Source organism: Pteronotus mesoamericanus, unplaced genomic scaffold, assembly GCF_021234165.1.
Source record: "Pteronotus mesoamericanus isolate MK-2021 breed Mesoamerican mustached bat unplaced genomic scaffold, CSHL_Meso_final contig_1189, whole genome shotgun sequence".
Lineage (NCBI taxonomy): Eukaryota > Metazoa > Chordata > Mammalia > Chiroptera > Mormoopidae > Pteronotus > Pteronotus mesoamericanus.
The window spans coordinates 1488616-1513930 of record NW_026555038.1 but is presented as its reverse complement, the minus strand read 5'-3'; the positions used below and the strand labels follow the sequence as shown (position 1 = coordinate 1513930).

General features: G+C 44.2%; 1 protein-coding gene across 1 annotated transcript; it reads right to left on the bottom strand.

The window, feature by feature from the left end:
- Positions 1–7379: 7379 nt before the first annotated feature.
- On the bottom strand, positions 7380–24905 carry NRIP3 (nuclear receptor interacting protein 3). Its single transcript, XM_054583004.1, has 7 exons — positions 24698–24905; positions 14481–14642; positions 13899–13981; positions 11788–11927; positions 10844–10896; positions 10633–10727; positions 7380–10337 (listed from the first exon to the last, which is right to left on the bottom strand). Exons 1-7 carry the CDS (start codon positions 24869–24871, stop codon positions 10322–10324), a joined length of 723 nt encoding a protein of 240 aa, XP_054438979.1. The 5' UTR covers positions 24872–24905; the 3' UTR covers positions 7380–10321.
- Positions 24906–25315: the final 410 nt, after the last annotated feature.

The window sequence follows — 25315 nt, the reverse complement described above, 5'->3', positions numbered from 1 at the left end:
CTCGGCGTGGGAACCGAAGGGGTCCTCTTTTGGGGGGCAGCCTCAGCCCAGCAAAGCTGTGAGGCTCTAGGATATCGTTCCCGGGCGCAGAAGCAGCGGGCGCGGGGAAGTCCTCCGATCCGCGAGGCCCCCGGCCAGCCCGGGATGTCAGATGGAAGCCTCCTGCAAACCCTTCGAGGCCAGAGCGATCCTCAGCCGCAGGGGGCTGCTGAAGGGGCGGCCTCTCCCGGCGGCGCAGGCGTGGAGCCGGTACGGGACTGGCCGACTGTCCCTTCCCGGGAAGTGCGCCCCAGTCGGTCGGCCGAGGGGCGTGTCCGGGCTTTGGCGACTAACCTCCCGCCCCGCGCCTCCCGGACGCCATTCCCCGCAAGGTTTCTAACAGTCTCTGGGAGCTACCTGTACCTTGTGGCTTTCCTGCTTGCCTCCCGCTAGGGGCTGGCCGCCGAGGTCCAGCCTGCTGCAGGTGGAGTTGGCGAAAGAACCGCCCTAGTAGCCTCTTCCGTCTCGGACTAGAGGGTGGGGATGGCGGCCCCTAAATCCGGGTGAGGGCTGACCCGTCTTTCCAGTGCGGGTCCTCTTCCGCAGGTAATTTAGGAGGACTGTAGAGATAGCAGTGTTCCCAGTAAAGTATTTTTCAGTTAGTGGAGACGGTAAAGGATATAAGGCTCATGACAACCACTACAGCTTTGCTGATGACCTGGGGCAAAACTTCCCTGTCACTGGGTCTCTGGTTCTGGGCTCAGTATGAGATTTTAATTTTTATCTATGGATTTCAAGTTCTCCCATGGAATACCAGTATTTCATAAATATTTTTAAAATATGGTCTTATTTGTGGAAATGCTTTGATTAACAGCCTTTTTATGTTATTTTTCTCCTATGATTCTTGATGCTAGAATCATAGGAAGGAGCCCCATGTCCCAAGTGACAAGTGGTGGCCAGTCCCAATCAGAACCAGAGGGGCAGAACTAGATGATCTTTCACCCAGGCCCCTGCAGGCTGCCTTATAAAGATGCTGTCACATTAGTGAAATTTCATGTCTTTGTAGTGGGTGTTCTGCTGGCCAGAGGACAATCTGGAGATACCTGGGGTCAGATGTGTCTGACTGAGGCTCTATGGACCTGTGATTGCTAAAAGCTGACTCATCAGCAACTTTGGGATCAATTTGGGTTTAGTTGTCTAGGCCTGGTATCTAAAGAGAGTGCCCACTCCCTAGTTGAATCCTCATGGGCTTCTTCCAAAATTGTTTTCAGGGGTCTTGGTAGAGAAAATACATAGTAATGCCTCAGTCTCACAGGCCTCTGTTTAATGCAGAAACACCAAGTACACTCTGTCTAGGCAGAACTTTAGAGCTAACTGTCCAATGCAGTAGCCATTAGCCACGTGTGGCAATTAAGCACTTGAAATGTGGCTAGTGTGAATTGATATATGCTGTAAGTGTAAAATACACATGGATTTCAAAGGCTTAATACAAAAAAACCCCTCAATGTGTTTATATTAAGGTTGAAATATTTTGGATACACTATTAAAATAATTTTGCTTGTTTCTTTTTTTACATCATAAATGTGGCCATTAGAAAATTTAGTATTTATATTAGGCATCACTGTTCTAGAATATAGAATGTGGCTGCCATTGAGATAGGCCAGTAAGCCCAGACAAGTGGAACAGGGAAACTGAGACAGATAGCTGAACAAACTGGCCAAGCAATTTACAGCCAGATACAGGTCACCTCCCTTGAGATAGCGTTTAGGCCTCAGTTGTATTTCAGCTCCAGACCCAGAAAAACAGCAAAACCAGGTGGGCAAGGCCAAGACCAGCTGCAGTGATTAAGGATCCTCTGAGCAGCTGGCACTGACCAATCAATCAGTGGAAACCATGACCCTGAAAGAGCACAACTGGAAGACTAAAGAATGTTATGTAGAAATCATGAAATCACCCCCTAAGACCTCCCCTAAGATTTCCACCTGCAAGAGAGAAATAAAAGCCCAGCACATGCTCTCCCTGAGCCATTCCCTTTCCCCTCTTTTTCCCTGTCTTCATCCCTGATGGGCATGTATCTCCTAGACTCTAGGAGGGCCCACGAGACCAGGAAAACAATGGGCAGCAGCAGCTCATCCCAGGCCGATCCCTGTCTCCAAGGCCCTATTTTCTCTGACTTCCCAGTGGGCTAAAACGGCCCAGGCAAGGCTCTCCTGTTGCTTCTTCTGTGCTAAGCCCTTTCTTATACTGCCTCCAGCTTTAATAAACGTTTCTTCCTAGACACCTCCACTTTTCCTACATGATGTCAAGAACCCACACGCTACCGGCTGGCCCTAGGCAGACCTGTTCAGGTCCAGGTTCCCTGTCTAGTCTAAACACCATGAGTGAGTGGAGTGTGACTGAGATGGTTGCCAGTCTGGAGCCTGAATGAAGAAGCCTAGAAAGGAGAGGTGACAGGCAGGAACCTGCATAGCTGGAACCAAGGGTTTGGGAGCAGTACGTGTCTGTCAAAAAATGAATGCAATTTTAGGTGATGCAGTAGGACTGGAGGGGTCAGTTCCTCTTGTTCTGCCCAGCTCTTACCTAGATAACTCTTTTTTTTTTTTCCCCCTTAGCTCAGGGGTTATCTAAGCCAGAAAGCCTTCCCTGATTTAAGTGCACTCCCTTCTGTATTTGTTCACATCTCTTTCCTAATTTAGCCCATCATAGTAAAATTGTTTTCATATGTACCTCTATAGTCCCAACCTCCAAAATATTTTGAGCTCTTTGAGGGCAGGGACCTTGTCTATTATCTTTGTACCTGGAGACTGGGATATAGTAAAAACCAGTAAATATTTGTGGGGTCCTATTTCTTGAATCCCTACTTGATTCCTTTCTGACCATGACAGGACGAAACTGAGATGCCTGAAGAAGTACAGAGGGGATCTGGGCACCGCAATAGGCAGGAGAGGGGGGATCTCTCCTTCGTTCCTCCTAGATCCTCATGTCGCATCAGAGCTGTTCTATTTACAGTCAAGAAAGGCCTTGGTCAGTGCCCACTTTCCCCCCTCCCTTTTCCTTGTTTCCCTGTGGCTAGGTTCCCTACTTCATTCCCCTTAAGGAGCAGCACAGGTCCAGCTGGGCCCTCTCACTTCTTTGTGAGGCCTGGAAAAATTCCCTGATGGGGGAGGGTAAAAAGAGCTGCTTCTAAACTTAAGTGTGAAAGTTAGAAGATTAGGAAGCAGAGTGACAATTTATGTATCTGGGACCAAGGTTTTGCCAGCTCTGGACCCCTTTCCCCTCCAGTGATCAAATAGCTCTTTCTTATTTCTCTACCCCATCCTTTCTGATCTGCCCAGCACTTTCCCAGGCCACACCAGGGAGTGTGGCCTGGGAACACCAGAACAGATGGAAAGGCACACAGCATCCCTGATTAGTGTTTCCCTTGATTGTGCCTCTAGTGGTTACGTCAGCGCGCACGCACACACACACACACACACACACACACACACACACACACACCCCCCAACCCCGCCCCCCCCCCCCCCCCCGTTCTTTCCGTTACTTCTGGGCATACCTGGGAATATCCTCTCTGATGAGCCCTCTCCTTTACTGTGTGCATCGCCAGGACGCTCCCCTCTACTGACCCCTTTGGTTAGATTTTCTGTCCTCTGCTGCCTGTAATGCTACAGCCGTGTGCCGTGCCTTTGCTTGCTAGTACCCGCCATGATGACAACAGTGTATGAGGTGAGAATATTCTCTGTTCCTTGAGATTTTGGCATCCCTATCGCTGACAAGTTACTGCAGACCCCAAAACAACAAAGCAATGCAAATTTAGTACCAAAGCTGAGAGAATTTTTAAAGTTTCTTTCAGAGGAGTGCCAAATCAGTATTGTTGGTTTCCCAGTGTCTTAAGGAAATACTTAAGAAAAACAACCATCCTTTTGCAGCCCTAAGATTTTCAAATAAATGAAATACTACATTACTTTTATTCATTTTTATTTTTATGAATATAGAACATTAAAAAAAATAGTATTTCACAGCAGGTCCTGCCCTCTCACAATCAATTTCTACTCCCCAGATACTTCTTATTTTTTAGCTATCTTTTCTGGGATTTATCCTTTCAGAACTAAGATTTTAGAGGGAAAGACAGACAATAAGTTACACGGACAATAAGTTACACAATAAGTTTGGATATTGTGCGATGATAACAATAATAGAAGGGAAAAACTGAATATCTGCATATAGATGTTGGTTAAAGGACAGATGATGCGGGAGTAGTGAATGTTCTGATTATTTCATGAAGTAAAAAGCAAGGTCATCATCTGAGAGCGGGAATATGGAAGGTGTTAGAGATAGACATGCCTGATCAGCTTGGTATTCTCAGGAGGCTTCTCGGTCCCTCAAACATACAGGTTCCCACCTGGCCCACCCTTCTGGTATACACAGAAGGATCTGAATTCCAGTGGTGGCGTCACCTTAGGCTGATACCGGGACTTCCACCCCATATTTCCTTCCTTTAGTTGTCATTCTTTTCAATTCCTGCCCTTCCCTTCACTCCTTACCTGCTCACACTGAGCCTTACTATTTCTGAAATTCTCAATGGGGCATACACAGCTGGAAACTCCTCTCTGGCTGCCCTTCTTCAGACCTTAGAACAGGCTCTCTCCACCCACCCGTGTGGTCTAATTGGTCCTTATGAAACCTGTTCACTTTACTATCCCCCAACTGGTTCATGGATACCACAAAGAAACTATTATGAATTCAGACTGGTGGGGGACAGTTTCTAAAGAACTTTCAAAATAGAGTAATTGCTTCCTCAGCACTAATCAGATTTTCATGTCCTTACCCATTTAAAAAATAAGGTAAGAACCACTACACCAGCCCCCAAGAATAAGGTCATTCAGTATATCCAGGAGTCCAGTGTTTCATAACAAAATCTCAAGATATCCCACGTTAGTTTGCCAAATGATGAAAGCAAAGTTAAATTCCTGTTATCCAGGATCACAGTACGGAAGAGTATATGCCCCACTCCCTCTGCCCTCCAAGCATCTCCTCTGGCACACACAAGTTTCTCTACTAGATCAGCCACACTTCCTCTTCCCAACCTGTTTGTCCTGTTCAAGGGAACTGACAGGGTTTGAGTATGTTAACACTGGAGTGTGTATGGGCTCCCTGGAGAATTAGGTTTTCTGTATTACAAATTGGGAGGCTACTCTGGCTCCAGTAAACAGCAATGCCAGGATTGAATTCCCCTTCTTGATTTTGGTGGCTGGGATTTGCTGGTTAGGGGCATATGTCCAGGAAAGAGTATGTAAAGATGTTGGAAAGAAAGGACAAGGCTTATAGTCATCAAACTGCTAGAAACTTTGAGCAAGTCAGTACCTGAAAGCAGGTAAAGACTCAGATTTACCTCCGTTCTGGTCAGCATCTGAGAGCCCCGATCTTCCAGAACATACCACAACACTTGAATTAAAAAGATCTTTGAGAAAACAGTTGTCACAATGCCTGTATGCTTGACACCATGTGACAAATAGCTACAAGTCATCAGCCCGCTAAGTGTGCATAAAATAAGACAGTAGAATAGTATAGCTGAGGATGCACTGACAATGGAAAAAAGTAGCAATAGCTCACAGGGGAGTCCAAGCTATAACACACAGACTAGTTTTTCTCAGCTTTCCATTTTCTTGAGAACAGCAGCTTGCAATCCTTCAAAGCTGGGTAAAAGGCTCATAATTAATGAGTCTATGTTTGTAGTGATGGCAATAACTCAACAACAAACTACATTTGATTCACAATGCCATTTAATAAAAATGCCCTAGAATCAATCTAACAATTTTAGCATTAGGAATGACTTTGTAGGTCTCCTTTTCCAACCTTCTACCCAATGCAGAAATCGCTTTAAAAAGGTTAATTCCACCTTTCACTTTCGGAGAAAGGGAATTTAGAAGACAATCCATTTAAGTGTGCTAAATGCTTGTATCTTTATACTACAAAGAGCCTTAACTTTTCCTTCTGCAAAACTGTGAACAATACTAGTTTCTTTGCTGGGATTAGTATAGTCCCTGGTTTATAGCAGATGCTGCCTTCCAGTTGAGTCAGGATATGCCTCTCTACAACCTCCACCTACTGGAAATGCTTGCTTTCTCATGCTAGGAACTCGCCACATGACAGCTCTGAATAATCATGTTGCCATTGTCCTTTTCTGGATGCTCCACATATTATATACATGTCCTTGGCTTACAAATGGCATCTTCTCCACACAGTACTTAATATTTCCACACTTAGATTAATCAACTAAAACACTAATGTCATCTTCACATGAACTTGTCTTAATCCAAATTGTCTCTCACTGTGCAAGTGCAATAATTTTTAAAAATGAAAATCCAAGTGTATTTTTTTTACTCCATTAAAACTTAATACTGTTCGTTCCATTCTATTAAGATGATTATGAATCTTGATTCTGTCCCTCATTGCTTAAGAGTCAGGTTGGGTAAGTCTTTTTACATTTTTAATATTTCAAATAAGTGGAGAAAACCTTTTGAGGTAGAATGATAGTCATGTGAGTAGCAATAGAACCATAATTCTATATTATGATAACCACTGCCATAAAGATTATTTCTTATTGACTATTTACTCATACTGTTTAAATATTTAAAATATTAACACAAAGTTATCATCTGTAAAATGCATTTATTTGGAATGTCATATAGACAATGACTTTAACTATTTTTTTGGGTTCATTAAGCCCTTCCCCTTCCCAAACCTCTCCTATTTGTTTTAACTAAATAAATATTTCCTTTTCTATAAGTGTTCTTGTACTGATGAGTCTCTATAAAAGTTTGTTCTCAAATACAACTAAAGCTTTGAGGGAGCCCTGGTTGGTGTGGCTCAGTGAATTGAGTGCTAGGCTGCGAATCTAAAGGGTTGCTGGTTTGACTCCCCATCAGGACACATGCCTGGGTTGCGGGCCAGGTCCCCAGATCAGGGCATGCCAGAGACAGCCAATTAATGATTTTCTCTCCCTTTCTTCCTCCCTTCTTCTCTCATAAATCTTAAAAAAAAAAAAAAAAAAAAAGCTTTGAGGGGATACCATATGCCAACCACTTTACATGGATTATCTCACTTGACACTATAAAGTAAGTACTATTATCAGTTGTTTTATAGATTGCAAAACCAAGCTCAGAAAAGTTCATTAATTTGCCTGAGGACATACAACCAGTAAGAGGGAGAGCTGAAGGGCCAGTAGCAATAGAGGAAATGAGGACAGCAAAGCCTTGTGTTCAGAAAACCCTATGTGACAAACACTGACACAGCGATTAGGCTGTTCCCAGGTTTCCCCCACCTCCAGGGGCCCTGACACAGACACTTTGTCAGACAAGCACACAGAGGGGAAGATTTCACTTTATTGTTACACCAATCTCACAAATAAACCCAACACAGCCAGAAACACTGAGCAGATAAAGTGCTAATGCATAGGCCTGGCAACAGAGGGAGGGAGTAATCCAGTTTGTCTCCTCCATGTCCCCAACCTGGAAAGATATTTCTATTACACAAGAGCGAGGATAGCTGACATACCAAGCAATCACTCTATAGACACTTTGAGCTAAGGAACAGAAAATCTTACCAGATGGGATCTGTACAGGGCAAGGAAATAGAAAGGTCAGAAAACATTTGTTCCTCAAATAAGTCAGACACAGAAATACCAAATGACAAAAACAGTCTTTTCCAAACTTCCTGTGTTTGAGAAGAACATCTAATAAGGAAGGAGGGAGGCACCAGTTCTAAGGGCTACTTCTTGCTACTGCCTATCTTCAGAACTGTGACCTCAGTGGACACTCTTTCCGATAAACTCAATCAGAGGTGCCAGAGAGAATTTTCTAGGATTCTGGGAAGAACTGACCTTACCTGCTTACTTTGCAATCCCCCAAAAAGCAGACCCAGTGCTCCCGAATGGATAAAAAGGAGATATGGGCTGCCAGAGTAATCGACTTGGCAGCGTTTAAACATTAATGAAGCTCAAGATTTCCCATAATTGTCTTTAGACATTTTAAGGTACCTCTATCAAGCATGAGGTTTAAAACACAATTATTTGGTTAGTAAATTCAGATGATTTGACTGCATTGAGGTTATGATACCCTAAACTCAAATTGCCCCAATTGTTTCTATTCCAATATTGGAAAGTACTAATTCTCAGAGGCAGAAAGGTCACTAAAGGTCATCTATCTTCCCCAGACACCATATAATCCTGAGCTCAGCCCGAATCAGTCACATCTTTCTAGCACCTGAGAATTCCTGATCTCACTGGTCCACAGGGAATCTGTATGAGGATAAACCAGGCCAAGGAATTTCCAACAAGCCTCACTCGTAGCCAAGAGCCAAGGCTCAGAGTGGAACTCTCAGCTAGGGAAGGAAGGAGTGAAGTATTTCATCTCAGGTCTGGGATAAGAAGCAGACCGAAGTGCTGCCATGACAGGTAGGGGAGAAGGGTGGAGAGGCCTCAATGGAAAGGCAGCAGTCCCCTAGGTAAGAAAATGGGGGGGAGGAGGAGGGGGCAACGAAGCCTGGTAACCTGGAAGCACCGTTGCTGAAGCTTCAAGTGTGACCTCCTCTACTGTGGCTGTGCTTAGCCTTCTGTCTTACTTCCTCTATAGGGGCTGAAAGGAGTGGAGCCTGCGAATGACCCAGTGATAACTGGCTGCAGCTGTTCCAATGGAGGTCACCAAGTTTCCAGTCTTGAGGAGCTTCTGTAAGGCTGAAACATTCAGAGTTCCAAAGGGTTGTTTGGCAGGGACAGCAGCTGAGTGCTAGAGGAGACTGCTGGTGGGACCTGGCAAAGTTGCAAGTGGGACCCATTAAACACTCTGGGAGCCAATGTTATGAATCAAGGGTAGACTTGGGAATCTCCTAAAAAGATATCCCCAGTTGGCTATTTTTCTGACTTCTCCAGGCACTCCTATGGCCAAATTGAAGAGGAAACGCCATTACAGGAGTGCCCAAGGTGGGCATCTGTGTGCCCAAGCTGACACCCCCAACAAAAAGTTTCAAGGAGTCCCTGTGATCTTCGGCTCTTTGAGAGGGGTCAGGGAATACTGGGCACTTAGGAAGTTTCCCTGAACACTGTCAGCTGCTGCCTTGCCTCTTTCCTCATACCAGGGCAGAGCTGAAGAGTTTCCAAACCCTCGAATCCCTTCCTGGAAGTCTCCTTCCTGACCATCTCAGAAAAATTTCCCTGTGGAGGTCTTCCCACCAACTGATTCCATCTAGTCCTCCCTTCCATTATGGACCTGCTCTCGGTTTTTTCACCCTCTTTACCTACTCCTGTTCTCAGTTACTTGAGTCCATGGCGGACAAATAACAGGCTAGGCGGAGACAGTGACTGGATCTTGGGAGTATTGATGTCTGACAGCGATACCCAGGTTACCGGTGTTCACTGAAGCCTTCAATTCTGTCTCAAGAGTGATGAATGTTCTTCTGTCTGTGGTTCCTTCCTCTCCTCCCCTCCAAGAAATTAAGGTGAAAGACCATCTCGTGGATCTTTGTACCCTCAGCTTTTAGGTACCAAGGCAAGGGCCTACATGTGACAATTTGGGGCAGGGGAATTTTAGTGGGCTCAGCTCACAGAGGGAGAGATACCCAGATCCTCCTTCCATCCATCCCCAAAGCACTTGCCTCCCCCTACTCTGCCTTTTTAGAAACCCTCATCTCTTCATCTTCCTCTCAAGTCTTGAAGACAAATGAAGCAGCATGGGACAATGAACACAGCCTTGGCTTGTCAGTTCTGAGGTCTAGATCCCTTCTGCTACTGACTCTGTATAGGAGCTCAGACAATTCACTTGCCTCTCTGGACCTTTAAATGAAAGGGTTGAATTACATTATCTCTCTGGAATCTTTCAGATTTCAGGTCTATTCATACTTGAGAAATCAATGAATGAATTAAAAGAAATATTAATTCTGTGACATATCCTGCACTTCTCTGAAATAGCTGAAAGGAGATAAAGGTCAGGTTCCTGTTTATTATACATTTTAGCTATAGGAAAAGTAGCAAGTAAACTTATGGAGAAATGGAATCTGGCAGCCCCTATATTTGACTAATAAAAGCAAATTCCTGGAAGAAGCAGAGAAATAGGCCACAAGTGAGACCTGGCAGTGTCAAAGGAGTAGAAAACAATGGCTATCACCAGACAAGATCTCTAAGCACAGACTAAAGTCTAGAGAGGTCTGGGTGGGAAAGAGCTCCTGTAGCTTCTATTAGAGGAAAGGACTTGGTCCACAGCAAGTTGCTACTGCATTTGGTTCAAACCCAGTTTTCTCAATCTGTCAACCTGGTGTGTGTGCGTATGTGCAGACACGCTGCAGGCTGTAGTTATGCTTCTGAAGTGCTGAAATGAGAAAGAAACAGAAGAAATGATAACAAATTCAAGGAGGTTAAGAAGGCAAGTACAAGTTTAGCTTAAAAGCTACTCATTTTCTCCACCATTCTGTGCAGCATCACCACTGCTCATTCTGAAATGTGAGCTAGAAAGTTTCATAAGATGGTGAAATGCAGGGTGGGAAAGGGTGTATCTGTGGTATGATTGAAGGCCAAAGGCAGAACACGACCCAACATCCAGTACAAGAACCGCTCCAGTTAATGGCAAATGAATTTGACTTGATCTGACCCATTTGGACACTCACTTATCTTCATTCAAGGAAACTGTCTCCACAAAAGGGATTTCTTCTTTGTCTGTTTTCCCCATGATCAGCTGGTGCTTATCCAAGTTTATGATGCACTGAAAGCAAAGGAGAATCACTGGTTACTATAAATGATTTCACTTTGGATGTGTCCATATAAGATGACTGCTTCCTCAGGGAGGAAGTATCAAAAGGAAAGTAGAACCAATCCTACCTTCAGGGATCGGAGAGTCTGGAGACCAAGGGACAAGTTTTTCTCATTGTCCTCTAATAAAAAAAATTAAATTTCAGCCATTTCCATACTGGTTTAGAAGTCAGCCTTATCACCATTAGCTTCCATCCAACCATCCATCCATCCAATAAATATCTGTTCCATCCATCTAATAAACATCTTTTGTGCATTTATTATTTTAAGTAATTTCCCCAGATCATTATAGTGAAAGGCCAAAGGAATCAAGATTCAAACCCTGGTCTTTTTAATCAAGATTCAAAATGAGGTCTATTCTTTTTTTTTTAATCCTCACCTGAGGATATACTTATTGATTTTAAAGAGAGAGGCGGGGGGTGGGGGAGAGAGAGGGAAAGAAACATTGATGTGAGAGAGAAACATCAGTTGTCTCCCATATGCACCCTCACTAGGGATTGAACCTGCAACCTAGGTATGTGCTCTGACTGGGAATCAAACCCACAAACTTCTGGTGTATGGGATGACACTCCAACCAACTGATCCACCTGGCCAGGGCAAACCTAGGTCTTTTTAACTTTATAAAAACCAGGCACTTAGAGTAGTTTAGAATAGGGTGCATTAGAGAAAGTATGAGATGTTGGGAAATTATCAAGAGTTTTACAGCAAAGGAGTAAGAGGACCTTGCCCTCTACCTCAAACTAGCTCATAGAAAGCTCTCAGGGGTCATTTTCACTGGCACACAAAATGTTTGTTGTTTTCCCCCACCCTTTTTCTTAAGAGTAATTCTCAGCTTGCCTTGACTGTAGCCTAGGGTCCAACTGGTACTTTGGAAGGCATTGGAACAAGGTCTATAGTATAGAAAAGTGGAAACCTGGGATTTTGAAGAAGTCAGTACTTACAGGCATAAGATCTCATGAGTAGGAAGAGGATTTACATTAGGGCCCACAGGTCCAGTCCCCAATTCTACTCACCAACCACAGCCGCCGGGCAGTCCAGGCGGAGGGAGCCCAGTGTGATCACGAGGTGCTCAATCTGGCCCACTACTTTCAGATGCCGGGGTAGAGAAAGCTTCTCTCCTTCATGCTTGTGAGATTTGACATGATCCTTGAGTCTGCATCAGAGGAGAAGATACCAGAATCCCCTTGGCAGAGGTTTCTGATGAAATCTGGCAATGTCTACCTTCTGATCCATAGTTGAAATTTTCCAGGGATTTCCTGAGGTTAATTTACAAAAGAAGTGCTAGCCAGTCTACACTTCCTGTCTGAGCACTTTGTCCTAAACATTTGTCCAGGGGATAGTAAAAAAAACTAAAAATTCAGCTCCTGTTTGTAAAGAGATACAGCCACTATATGCATTAGTAAGAGCTGACACACTCGGAGAATGCTGTCTGCATCCTAACATCCCCACTCATGTGCAAGGCAGTTTAGTTAACATGTCCTTGTACCCATCTGTGCGTAACAGATCTCGCTGAGGGCAGGGCAATTCTAATTTTAGAAGATACTTTGTTCAATGTCTAATTTTTCTCTGTCTTTTTTATTTCAGTCTACCCTCATCAGTTAGTCTTAGGCTCTAAGTGTAGTGTCGGTAAGTGCATTGATACTGATATCAGCAAGGAATATCATAGAGAAAGTCCCAACTAACTTAACTTGTCTGTGCAGGGGAGGAAGGAAAGAAACAGCACCAAGATTTCACAGTTATGTAACATGATGAGAACAGCTAGCACCCGAATTATTATAGGTTGGTAGATAAAAATTATGGACTTTCTGTGCCAGTACTTCTGCTTTACTCCATTTCTTCTCTTTTGGTGTTATAGCCCATCCAAAAGAAAAATAATTGCAGCTTTACAGATGGTTATTAATTCCTCTGGAATCATGGCAGTCTGCTGCCTAATTATGCACCAGGACATTGTTAGTCTTTCTGGAACCATCATGTTGCACTTTATCTCATCTCTTTACCACATTAAAAAGCCCAGGGTTATTCCCACAAGAGCGCTTGCATTCTGCGCTCCCCCTACCACCCTGTATAGCAATGTGCAAAACCCACAGAGACAGCTTCAAGGAGTCACAGTCATGTGAAGGTGGAGGACAGGGTAGAAACAAGACGGAACAGATCATGTAGCAGAGGTCACTGATTCTGCAAATCAAATCTTGTGCAAGCCCTACCTAAGAATATGAACATCTTGAAAGTAGTTTCAAATGGGCCATTATATCTACCCTAGTGATTATGTCAATGCAGAGATTTGGACTAGGGAACGATTTGTTCTACATAAGGATACAGAAGTAGAAAAGAACGCTGGGTTGATCCTCCCAACTCTGGGCTAGATCTCAGGGCCCATCTGGTACTTTAGAAGGGAAGAAAGAAGAAATGAAGGTACAGATCGAGTGAAAGGGAGGAAGGATATAAAATGGCTTTTCTGACTAAAAGAGGGAGAACCCATTACCTGTTAGAGAACTGAAGACATTCAATACACGAGGTATCGGCCTCTCTCACCTAATACCCAGCAGGCATAGCGGTAAGATCTCACTTTACATGTTATTCACAGAGAGAAAACACACTAAGGAACTTTTGTTTAATGTTCCCTATGATGATCCAGGCCTGCCAGCAATAGCAGTCCTGTTCCAAGTTCAGACTGATGCTTCTTGGGACAGGCAGTGTGACCTTCAGGAGGACCCTGAGTAAGCTAATGCCAACCACATTCCCTGCTTTTACTCATCAAGGTTAAACCAACAGGACAGCTCCTTCTAATTTGTCGTCTGGGCAGGGCACAAATCAGGATCAGGGCATGGCACACGAGCAGCCAAGAATCTCACATTCTCTCCTTCCAGAGCCCAGTGGTCTTTTCTCAAAACTTAATAGGTGGGAGTTAATGGAAAGTCTGAGGCTTTCCTGGCTCACTGATTTCTCCCAGGTGCCTGAGGACCCCCACTCTGTCCCTCGACTAAGGACTGGGTCCAGCTGATAGGTGAGCTTTGCATACTTCTCTTGGAGCCTCTGTGGAGACCCTCACATCTCTAACCTCAAAACAGATTAAGGCAAAAAGTGATTAGCACCTGAATTCCACCAGGTACAACTAGCTACTTACCCCAGTCTGTACACACAGGATGACGAGATGAGATTATATTGACAGCCTGTGTCAATCAGGGCTTTCACATCCTTTCCAGCACACTGTGGAGAAGAAACACACTGTTCAACAGGAGCAAGGGAAGGGAGGTCCAGAGAGCAAGCAGCAGGTGTCATATGAAAGGCAGGGTTGGACAGCATCTTCACGATATGGGTTGGTACTGTCCCATCTCTACCCACTGCTGAGTCTCCTTTGAGGGGCTCGTTTTCCTGCTGAACCTAGAGCTGACAGAAGATCCAAAGGAATTTGGGTGTTTCATTGTATATATCAAGTAGATTTTGTGTCTGTGTATGTACATGTGTATCACATAGCCCTATGCAAATCTGATGAATATTTTTTTCTTTTTTCCATAAGGATGCTCATGCATACAAAATACTGCATACGCTTTCTCTGTTGCATGGAGTGCCTTCCTTGAAACTCACTCATGAATTCTACGGTAAGACCCACATGCTACAATTTGGAGGTGAGAAACTCACTATTGGGATCATAAGCCCAAATCCTACTTGCCAGAAAACCCTGGAAAAGCTGTTCTCAGAACACTACCTGGCAAGAAACTAGAATCATGTCATCATCCTCGGACTTCTTCAGTCCCTCAGACTTAGCCTGATAGAGTTTGTTGGTCTTGGAGGTCCAAGGGACACGACTGCTCCGGAGCTTAGACAGGTTGGTTTCCATGAGGCGCCTCTGCAGGATGTTATGTGGTTGCTTGAGGAAGAGAAAGCAGAGGCTTCTTAATGACAAGTCATTTTTCCTTCTCCCCTTGTCCCCCAGGTGCCACTGCAATAATGAAGGAGCCTCACATAACTGAGCTCTACCTTTGCTTCTTATTTATTCTTCCTTCAAGTAGGGACTTCACTGGTATTGTCAGAGCAGGTACTATAAACCACTTTGCAGTAGGCCACCCTGAGTGAAAAGAGCAAGGCAGGACACTGAAATCGGTGGCTAGGGCCAATGAATAGTCAATGGCTACAGAGAGCGGAGGGACCCTTTTGATTTGGACCTTCCCATCCCTTACAGGGCATTTCAGGAGAAAAGTGGCCTTACTCTATGTGGAATGGGGGACTTACAGAAGGGGCAGCTTATTTTCACAGGCTGAAGAAGCCTAACTAGGACTGTTTGTGAGAAGCTCTGCCTATTTCTATTTTAAGTCTCACTCCCTTACAGTTCTATATTTTGGACCCAGTCTGTGTATATCTATGCCTTAGTGAGGGCTGAGTTACATGGGTAGATGCGGTGAGAAGACAGGAATTCAGACCTCCTGAGCAACCCTCTCGGGAGACACACTTTGGAAGTGGCCGAACCCACAGGAGTCATCCTTACTGACATCTTCGAAATCTCAAGAAGTATAAGACAACCCCTGCCATCTGCTTGTCATCCTCTCCCCTCTCTTCAATGGGCCCCAAAGTGGGAGTGTGAAAGGGGCAGAGACTGACCAGGAGGAAGGGGACTTAATTTGACCTTATATCTGTGTCAGGACACCTGCTGGGAGAAGGCAGAGTGAGGAAGGTGATTTCAAGCCTGCTCTTTGACTGAGCTGAGGAGAGAGTTCCCCGGGCAGCTATGTCCGTGCTCTACTGTCTCCACCCAAAGGGGCCTCCGGAAAGTATAAGCTACCTCTTGATAAGCAGTTGTTGACTTGAGAAATTTCTACACAATGCATCTTATTCCCAGTTTACATTATCATTCAAAATCCCTCACAGAATAGGGTCTAACCCTTAGTTTTTATGTAACACATACCAGATGGCACTCCAGTACTAGGGGAAAAGAGATACTCTTAGAAGCCCAGAGCCTAGAACTTTCCCAGGGAAGGGGGAAGGATGGAGTCAGAGCCATGACTCACTGTAACCCTGGTGAGGCGAAGAAACGTATTCCCAAAATACACTGATTCTTGGCAAAGCAGATTCTAAATTAGTATCCTCGAGAAAAGGAGAGAAAGAGGCACTTTAAAGAAAATGAGCTTCCTAAATTGATAAGGAGTTAGAAGAAGTGCTAACTCGGTCAGATTTCCTGTTGTGCCACTGGGAGAATGCTTTGCTCCTCAAAAGAAACAGAAATTCTTCATTCTTCTCTCTCTCGCTAATGCGCCTGGATTCCTAACTCACACTAATGCTGCGGCGTTTGCGTCTGCCAAGTCCATGCTTAGTAGGACCAACTCAGGTAAATTGTGCAGAACCGAAATTGCAAGGGGTTTCAAAGGCCATCTCATCAAAAGTTGGCCCAAAGTTTGGGGCTTTCCTTCTATTTTATATTGGTTTGCTGAACAGCACTGTATCTGGTTACTCTTAATCTTGCAGAGGAGTCTAATCACAACTGGACAGATGAGGCAAATGAGGAACATTCTAAAATTATTTTCCTTGAGGTTGTCCCTTTTGAATTTTCCTCCCTCCTACTGGATCCTTCCTCCACAGGCTACAAAACATACTAAAAGTTCTCATATTTTGGGGAGAAAAACTCAGACCCTGTATCCTCAACTCTACGCCCCTCTCTAATCATACCTTTGATTTTGAGTAGTCTTTTTAAAGAAAAGCTGAAATCATTATGTCTAGTTCCTGCTATCCTATATTTTCTTCACTGGGTTACTTTGGATCCCATACCACCAATAACAATGTCCTAATTTCCAAATCTGGTAGATATGCTTCAGCCTTCATTTTACTTGACTACCCTAGGGCCTTTGGCCCTGCTGACTACAGTCAGCCCTCCGTATCCGCAGGCTTCTTGAAGGTCACATGTTGAAGATACAAGAGTCACTGTCAGCCTGGGTCCCTAAATGACCATGAGAGGGCAGACCTTTCCACAAGTACTGTTACTTAAGAAAAAATATACTATTAGCCCTAGCTGGTGTGGCTCAGTGGATTGAGCGCCAGCCTGCAAACCAAAGGGTCACTGGTTCAGTTCCCAGTTAGGGCACATGCCTGGGTTACAGGCCAGGTTCCCAGCTGGGTGCATGCGAGAGGCAACCAGACATTAATGTTTCTCTCCCTCTCTTTCTCCCTCCGTTCCCCTCACTCTAAAAATAAATAAAACATTTAAAAAAATACACTATTGTGTTTGAGCTACTATATATTTTGGGGTCTAGCTGTGAAAGCATATTTCCTACTCAAACTAAAACCCTAGAAAGGCTGTGGAGCTAGAGGTATTATAACCTCTATAGTTGGAGGGTATGAGTAAGGTAGGAAATAAATTAGTGTAAAGCCTGCATAATATTCCCACTTGACCCAGACAACTGGGAAGAATGCCAAAAGTTTATTCTTTTTTTGTAAGAGAGTTTGAGAGTTTGGCTAGGCTTAGAAATTATGCACTGTCAGATTTCTAAAACAACTAAGAGTGAGGATGGCATAGCATACTAAGCCAGAACTGAAGGCTATGAGTTTAAAGATTGAAAGGGCGCACACTGAACCTTGCATAATGAAATAAAAAAGACCCACACCAAGATTTCACATCACTATGAATTTCTGGAGTATTACAGATGACAAAGATTCTAAAAGCTTCCAAAGAGAAAATGATCCAAACACAAAGGATTAGGAACCAGAATGGCACAGGACTGCTCAATGGTAATAACGGAAGCTAAAAGACAATGAAATAATGCCTTTTAAAAACCCGACAGTATATAATTTCTAAGCCTAGCCAAACTATCAATCAAGACTCAGCAGGTACTTCCCATACATCCTCAGGAAGCTCCTGAAGGATGTGTTCCACCAAAGTGAGGGAAATCGAAGAACAAGGGAGAAAAGCATAGGATCCAAGATATAAAGAATCCGATAGAGAAGACAGGCAAAGGAAATCCTGAGAACAGTGATGAAGGAAAAGTCGAGGACATGGGCTGTGTAGCAGGCCTTGAGAGCAACCAGTCCAAAATGAAATGGGAAGATAGAGGGCTCCAGGAAGGATGTCTCCAAGGGGGAAAAACAAAAGAAAAGAAATAGACCTGTTAGGTCATCTGCAGTTTTAAGGTATTTGAAGTAGATTTAAATTTTACAAAGAAAATTGAATAAATAAATAGGCAATTAGTAATTGTGAGAAAAATAAATGTGTGTGTGAGAAAGTAGACATAATTATAATACATTATTTGACTCAGCTGTGACTAACACGAATGTAGTCATAATAATGTAAGCAGTAAATGCTGATCTGACCCAAACCAATTATTTAACAGAATATTGGTATAATAGAGGAGAGGGACATGATGGAGAGGTGTAGGAGAATCAAACTTCAACTTCATCTATTACAATAGAAAAATCAATAGGTAATGATAAAATCAATAAATCCAAACGTCGGTTTACTTGTTCACGATTCCATTCCCCCAGCTAGAGTGTTAATTCCACAAGGGCAGGGATCTCGATTGTCCTGATCACAGCTCTATCCCCAACTCCTAACATAGCAGTGAACAAACCAATCTCTAACCGTCACGCCTTTTTTGATGAACATCATTTGGTTCTCTCTTTCAGAATCCCTTCAGTTCTTGTACATTACATAGTTTATACTACTTGAGTTCCCACTCCATGACTGTTGCTTTGTAAATTTGCTTAAGTCGTTTATTTTTATGTTTATTGAAGGAATGGCTTTCCAAGGACTGTCTTCTACCCCTGACAAGCCTTCCAGATACCCACTAGTGATTAGCTAGGCAGGTGCTGCAGGTACTCCGGTGGCCTTTTGGGCATAATTCTCAAGTCATCCTCCTGACATGAATCCTTCTTCGTGCTTTAGCTCAACAAGGCAACTACTAACCTAAGCAGTCCCTGGTTCTCTACCGTTTCTGAAATGTTGCGGCTAAACCCTAACCAGGGTTTAGGGACCTAAGCTCTAATCGAGCGAGCTCAAATGTGCCGCCGCCATCATCATCAGGGGCTCCTGAAGAAAATGGGCCCGGTGGGCAGTGCTGTTTTCTGGGTGGAAATAGCTGAGGTTCCTCAATCGGACATACAGTTTGCTTAAATGTCTCTTCTAGTCAGGCTGTTGGTGGGAAGAAAACGAGGGGCAAGGAAATAGATTATACTGCATGATGTCACACAATCATGATTTGAGCAAGAACTTCTAAGGCTACTTTCTCAACCCCTGTACCTATGCTGCACTGAACCCAGAGAGGATCAAACTAGTAGAATTTTGTGGTCCACAGAATGGACCAGAGTGGAAAATAGGGAGGATGACAGAAGCCCACCTTCTTTGTAGCATTTACACCCAGAGGAGAAACCCGAGGTTTCTAGCTAGGAATAGAACCACAGCTAGAACCACATAGGAATAGGGGTCAGTAAATACAGCCCTCAAACCAAATCCAGTCCGCTGCCTGTTTTTGTAAATGAAACTTGTAAACTGTCTATGGCTGCTTTTGCACAACAGCAGAGTTGAGTAGTTGAGACAGAGACTGTTCAGCCTATAAAGCAAAACAAAAAAAGAAAGAGTTACTATCTGGTCCTTTACAGAAAAGGTTCCCCAACGCCTGACTTGGAGTAGTATTTAAAAATATATGCTTTGCAGTCAGACAGAGCTGAGGTCAAGTTAGTAAATACCTCGTAGTGCTTTTGTGAGGATTAAATGATGTGATCTATATAAAGCACTCAAATGTTAGTAAGTGTGTATGTATGTGTATACACATTAAATTTTTACGCTCAGCCTAAAATTGAAGCCAATTACCATTCATTTTTTCCCCCTAAAAGAGAATGAAATCATTCTACTCTGCAGATAAACATAGACTCCTGATTGACTCTCACTTCAAGCCCAATATATGTCTCTATCTGACCTTGAAAATGTAAAAGGGCACTAATATCTATGCCTCTTCTTTGTTTACTAGCTAAATATACAACATGTGACCCATTCTACCCTGTGGGAATATAGACAGGTTGGCCTTAGGCTTGCAGTTGCTCAAAAACACATGGGGACCTATGTAAGGCAGGCTGTCACACTGCCCCAGGCCTTCTGTCTCTTTGCCTTTGCCTTGTGACCCAAAGGACACATTATTTCAAAGAGAACAGCCTTATTCCTGATTGTTACCTGCCTGTGGATTGGTCTGAGGTGGTGGTTTCTCAGCTGCCATGGAAGGCTGTATTTTTGTTAGAAAGGATGCACATACAGGCAGCAAATTGGAACAGATAACCTGTAATTAAGTTCAGCTTACTCTGAGGTTCTATAGGGCATACTATGGAGGCAGCCTTCTCTCCAAACCATCTCAGAGTCCATTTCCTCACCAGGGAATGAAGAAGCTATAATCAGATGCTGGTCTCCAACACTATTGTCACACCACGCCAGAGTAATCTCTTCTTCCACCGAACTCCTCTAGCATTTAATGACTAACATCTTGGCAACCAGCACAGGCTTCCTGGTGGTGTTACCTACCTTCTTGGGAACTGTCTACAGCTACACTTAAATAACTAATAGACACCTCAAACGTAGCTTGTTCAAAAATCAAATTCCTGATTCTTTTTAAAAAACTTATTGTTATTCTGTTACTGTTGCCCCAATTTTTCCCCCTTTGCCCTCCTCCCAATTCTTATTCTCTATCCCTAACCCGCTCCTCCTGTAGTCTTACCCATTTCAGTAAATGACAATTTGATTCTTCCAATGGTTAGATCAAAAACCTTGAGGTCATTCATGACTACTCTTTCTTTCAGATCTTTCATCCAATTAATCAAGTCAATTTGTCACTTCAAAATACATCCAGAACCTGACCTTTCTTGCCCGCTGCACTGTCATCACACTGCTGCGAGCCGCCTTCATCTTTCAGCTCATCAGCCTCCTGGCTTCCACTCTTGCCCCTCTACAGCCTGATCCACACAGCGATCTCAGTGATATTTTTACAAAGTAAGTCATGTCTGTCACTCCTCTGCCCAAAGTCTTATACTGGCTTTCCAAATTGGATGAAAAGCCAAATATCTACACAGTGACCTAAGTACTCTGACCTCCCACTACCTCTCTAATGTTATCTTCTGTCATCCTCCCTCTTGCTCATTCTGCTCTGGCCGGAATGACCTTCTCATAATTCTTCAATCACATCAAGCACACTGATAATTCAGGCCTTTGCACTTGCTGTTCCTTCTGCCTAGAACATTCTTTGCCAAGATATTTTGCTAATTTCCTTCAGTATCTCCTAAAATGCAACCTAATCAGAGAGACCTTCCCTGACCACCCTACCCTGGTTTATTTCCACTGTTACTAAATAACAAGGTCCCACTCTACCCTACCCTGGCCACTCACTGCATCTCCTATTCCCTTTACCCTGGTTTATTTTCCCCATAGCACCTATCACTACTTGTCATATATTTATTTGTTTTTATTTTCTGCCTTCCCTCTAACAAGAATGCAAGTTTCGTAAGGGCAGGAACTCTATTTTGGTTCACTATTATATCTTGAATGCCTGTATTATTGCCTGACACATAGTATATGTTCAATAAATATTTGTAGAACAAATTAATCTCTTCTGTCCTTCCTCTAATCTGTAAACTCTGAGAGAAATTTTGCTGTCTTTTTATTTGTGGTTCTAGGACCTAGCAAGTGTCCTGACCACAGCAAGTTTTCAAACAATGTTTGCTATAATTAGGCTGCAATCATGGCTCTGAAAATCTTCAGTTTGTACCAGACCCTGGTGTTATACTGGTATTTCATGCTCCTTTTCCAAGATGCCAAAGTGATTTGGTCCAAAACCTGTAGCACTACGGATGTATAGCTAAACTATAGGGTACCACCCATGGCTGCTCTAACTGACAGAGATTCTGATCAGGTAGATAGATACTCAGAGGACAGGGCTAGTCATTTCATGGTCAGTTGGCTTTGCTGTGTTCCACCATCTTTCTCCTGGCCTTCATTCCTAAATCTAGTGATTTTTGCCAAAGCATTTGGCTATAAGCAGAATCAATCATAGAGAGAAAAACAAAACTCTTTCTATTGCTAGACAACTATGGATTTGGCCTGATGATCACTAATATTATTATATTGGAAAGACTGCATATTATCCTATGGTAAGACTACTTTTAAAAATTAAAAGTCCTTACCTCGATGAAAAAAACATTTATGAACCTGGTAGCTAAAACGAAAGAAATGCCTAGAATGAAGTTATTTTCCTCCAGGTTTATCAACTTTTAAAAAACAATAACTCAAATAAAAGATAACTCATACTTCTCATTTTGGCTCTTAACATTAGACAAGAAAAAAAATAGCACAAGATGAAAGGATAAACAAAATAAGAGAGCCAGACATAAGAAATAAGTTAATTATGCAATTAATTTGCATAGCAGACTTAGTAGCAGCCAACTACACACAAATGGAAAGAGGGCAAAGACACTTCCCTGGGGCCAAGAGAACAAGACCACATTTGACTGTCAATGGGTGCTCTTTGCCAATCCAAAAAAAGTTGGCAGACTAGTATCAAATAGCAAAAGTTACAGACACAGCTTGGTAAAAGGTAGGTAATTTGGAAAACCCAGCAATATCATTCTAACATAGGTCACTAGTAGGAAAAAAACAACCCACATCGTCTCACTGGCACAGACCGAGTCAATTATACCTAATTTACTTTTCTCCCCGTTTCCCTGGTGCCCTCCCCTCCCTATTCGTGTCTTCCTTCTATTGAGTTTGTTCTATATACCTCTTCAATCAATTTTGGCATCCTCAACATTTCATGTTAGTGTGAAAAAAACTGAGTCAACACCGGTCCGTATTACCAGATATACCCATAAAGTGAAGTGACAGAGTACTTCTAAGGTTGTTCCAAGATTAAGTTGAGGCAGAAAATCACTTCAAGGAGAGCTAAGCATGCCACCTCTCTCCGGTACTCACAGCTCTCCTAGCCTGACCATAGTCGGCCTGGCTGTGGCCTGTTCTAACTCTTCTGTGCAATCATCTGCACATTAAAGGTGTGGGAACAGCGAGAGAGAGATACTCCCTGGCAATGGCAGGTAGAGGCGGAGAAAGTGTGAACCATGGTTCAGGGTCTCACAGTAAACTGCTGTGTGTCACATCCATGGCAATAACCTGCTTTCTGAGGCTGCTTCCTCCTTCCAGCCTACTGTCTACCGCTAATCAGCTTCTGCGTGGTGCAACTGAGACAGACCAGAGTCAAACACGCAGATGGAATTCTTCCTACACAGGATGAAGCAGTATAAGGAATGCGAGGCAGAAGGATGGAGAGGTATTTTCTCAAGGATAGGAAACTCCTTGACAGCTCGGAACAACCAAATGCCAATTATATCTTAAATCCAGGATGAAGGGAAGAAATATATTCCACATTTTACTTATTTTCCTAATACTTTCTTCTTCATTGGTTCCCGTGGCTTCCAAGAGCTAGGATTATTTTCACCTGAATGTGAGAAGATGTGGACCTGATTTGCTAAATAAATCTAGACTGCTTTAAAGTGAAAGAAGGGAAGAAAGAAGACTTATCTTTTTTTCTAGGAATACATTTCAGTCACCACTCTGAGTGAACATGAATCAGACTGGCAATCCAGTGACTTATGCAAGAAAAATACCTTTGAAAAAATAAAGCAAGATAACTGGGTAGACCTTCCCACACATAAATAACTAAGAATGACTATCACAATGGAAGAGGGTAAATCTGATATTGGTATATGTGTATCATCAGGGTTGTTTTTTTGTTGTTGTTTGGTTTTTTTTTTAAACAGATTCAGAAGCTCTGACCTGAGCTGGAAATGGCAATTTCAGTGAAACAGACTGAGATGCACCCCACCCCAAATTAAACATTCCCAAAGCTTTAAAAAAAAAAAACTGGAAAAATTATAGAATACCTATTTCATTTAAAAGACATTTAATTAATGTTTCGTAAGTTATTACCCCTATGAATAAAATGGTCTTGGAATTTAAGAAAACAAGTCAACTACAAGAAAACTCCAGATAAAACTACATAGCTAAACATAAATTTGGCCCAGCGTCACTACAGCGACTGAAGGATGAGACTCAAATACAGTTCTTTAAATTATTGACCCTTAGCCATCCATCCCCCTTCTATAGCTAGAGGGCAGCATGGTCTTTGAACCCAGACCTCCAGTCCTGGGCATTCTGCTTAATGCCAGCGAACAACAGCCGTCCTAGAAAAAGCCTGCACCAGCGCCATCGGCAGCCCCACACACGTTAGCTGGTCAGTGAGAGGGAGCAGCCTGGCTTCCACCATCTATCCCCTCTTTGGGGCGAAGGGGTGGAGTAGGAGGAGAGATGATTATGATGAAGAGATGCCTGAAGTTCAGGAAACCTTCACGTTCTAACCTTCTTTTCCTGTCCCACTTCAGGATGCAAGGTCAAAGGTAGGTAAGATCCAACTCAAGCAGAGAAAATTTTGCATGGGGGAAGACTGATTTAACAGAAGTCCTCTGGTGTGGTGACTGCCAAGAACCCCCCGCCCCGCTTCCCACTTCGTCCTCTCCTCACACCCACGAGGAGGTCATAGTACCGGCCAAGCTGCCTGTGGCGCTGCCCTGGCTGCGAGGCTCCAGCCCCATGCGATCAAAATCCGTACTGCGAATAATGGGAAGGAAAGGCGACTTAGGGGCAAGAAGGCGGGGCAGGGTCTTTACTACTGGAGAACAGACTCCGAGAGAGGAGGCAGAGCCGATGAGAGGCGCGAGCTAGAAAGGCTACGATGGAATCCTGAAAGACACTGAAGCAAGGGGATGGATGGAGAGGAATCCGAAATAGAAATAGAGAGACAGAGGGCAGCGCCGGGCCGGGGCGGTGACTCAGTGAAAGCGGCAAGCGGCGGCAATGGGCGGGCCCCGGGAGGCCGCCGCGCGAGGGGATCCCGAGGCGGGCGCGGTCGCGAGGCTCACCGTGTCCTTGGACGAGCCGAGCTTCTTGAGGCCGTCCAGGGGCAGTAGGTCGGCCGAGTCTTTGTGGATGAACTGCACAGCTTGCTTCATCCGGCGCTGCTGCCGCAGCGACGCTGCCTCCCGCATATCCGTCTCCTTGCGGCCGCCCTCAGTGAGGAGCCCTGAGTAAAACATCGCTGAAGCTCCCGCTGCCCGACGTCCGCCCCGCTCCCGGATCCCCAGCCACCCTGATCCTCGAGCTCCTCCAGCGCCTTGAGAACCCGCGCGCCGGGCTCTTTATAGCCGAGCATGACGTCACAGAGGGCAGCCACTGCGCGCGCGGGGGGTGGGGTCGACCCGAGGCCCGGAGCCGACACAGCGCCCCCAGCCGGCGCGCGGCTCCCAGCGTCGACGTCTGCAGAGCATCTCGGCGTTACCCTGGCTGGGGGTAGGAACGGTCCAAGAGTGGAGCAGGCGGCAGTGACCCGAAGCGCCAAGTGTACACCGCAGTCGCTTTACCCCACTGCCCCTCCCGTTGTGGGTAACCGCATCCCGTAGACCGGGACGGGGTGTGGTGCCCAATGCCAGAGCAACCTCTCAGACCCTAGCCGCTGCCTCCCCCGAGTTCCCGCTCACCAG

Bases quoted from the DNA above. Each gene is read 5' to 3' on its own strand.
- NRIP3 (XM_054583004.1), bottom strand. From the start codon at position 24,871: ATGTTTTACTCAGGGCTCCTCACTGAGGGCGGCCGCAAGGAGACGGAT. The intron at 13,982-14,480 runs GTAGTGTTCTGA...TCTTCTCCACAG, and splicing joins TGATTCTAGTTTCTTGCCAG to TGTGCTGGAAAGGATGTGAA. The intron at 10,897-11,787 runs GTGAGTAGAATT...TTTTTTTATTAG, and splicing joins CTGCCCGGCGGCTGTGGTTG to AGGACAATGAGAAAAACTTG.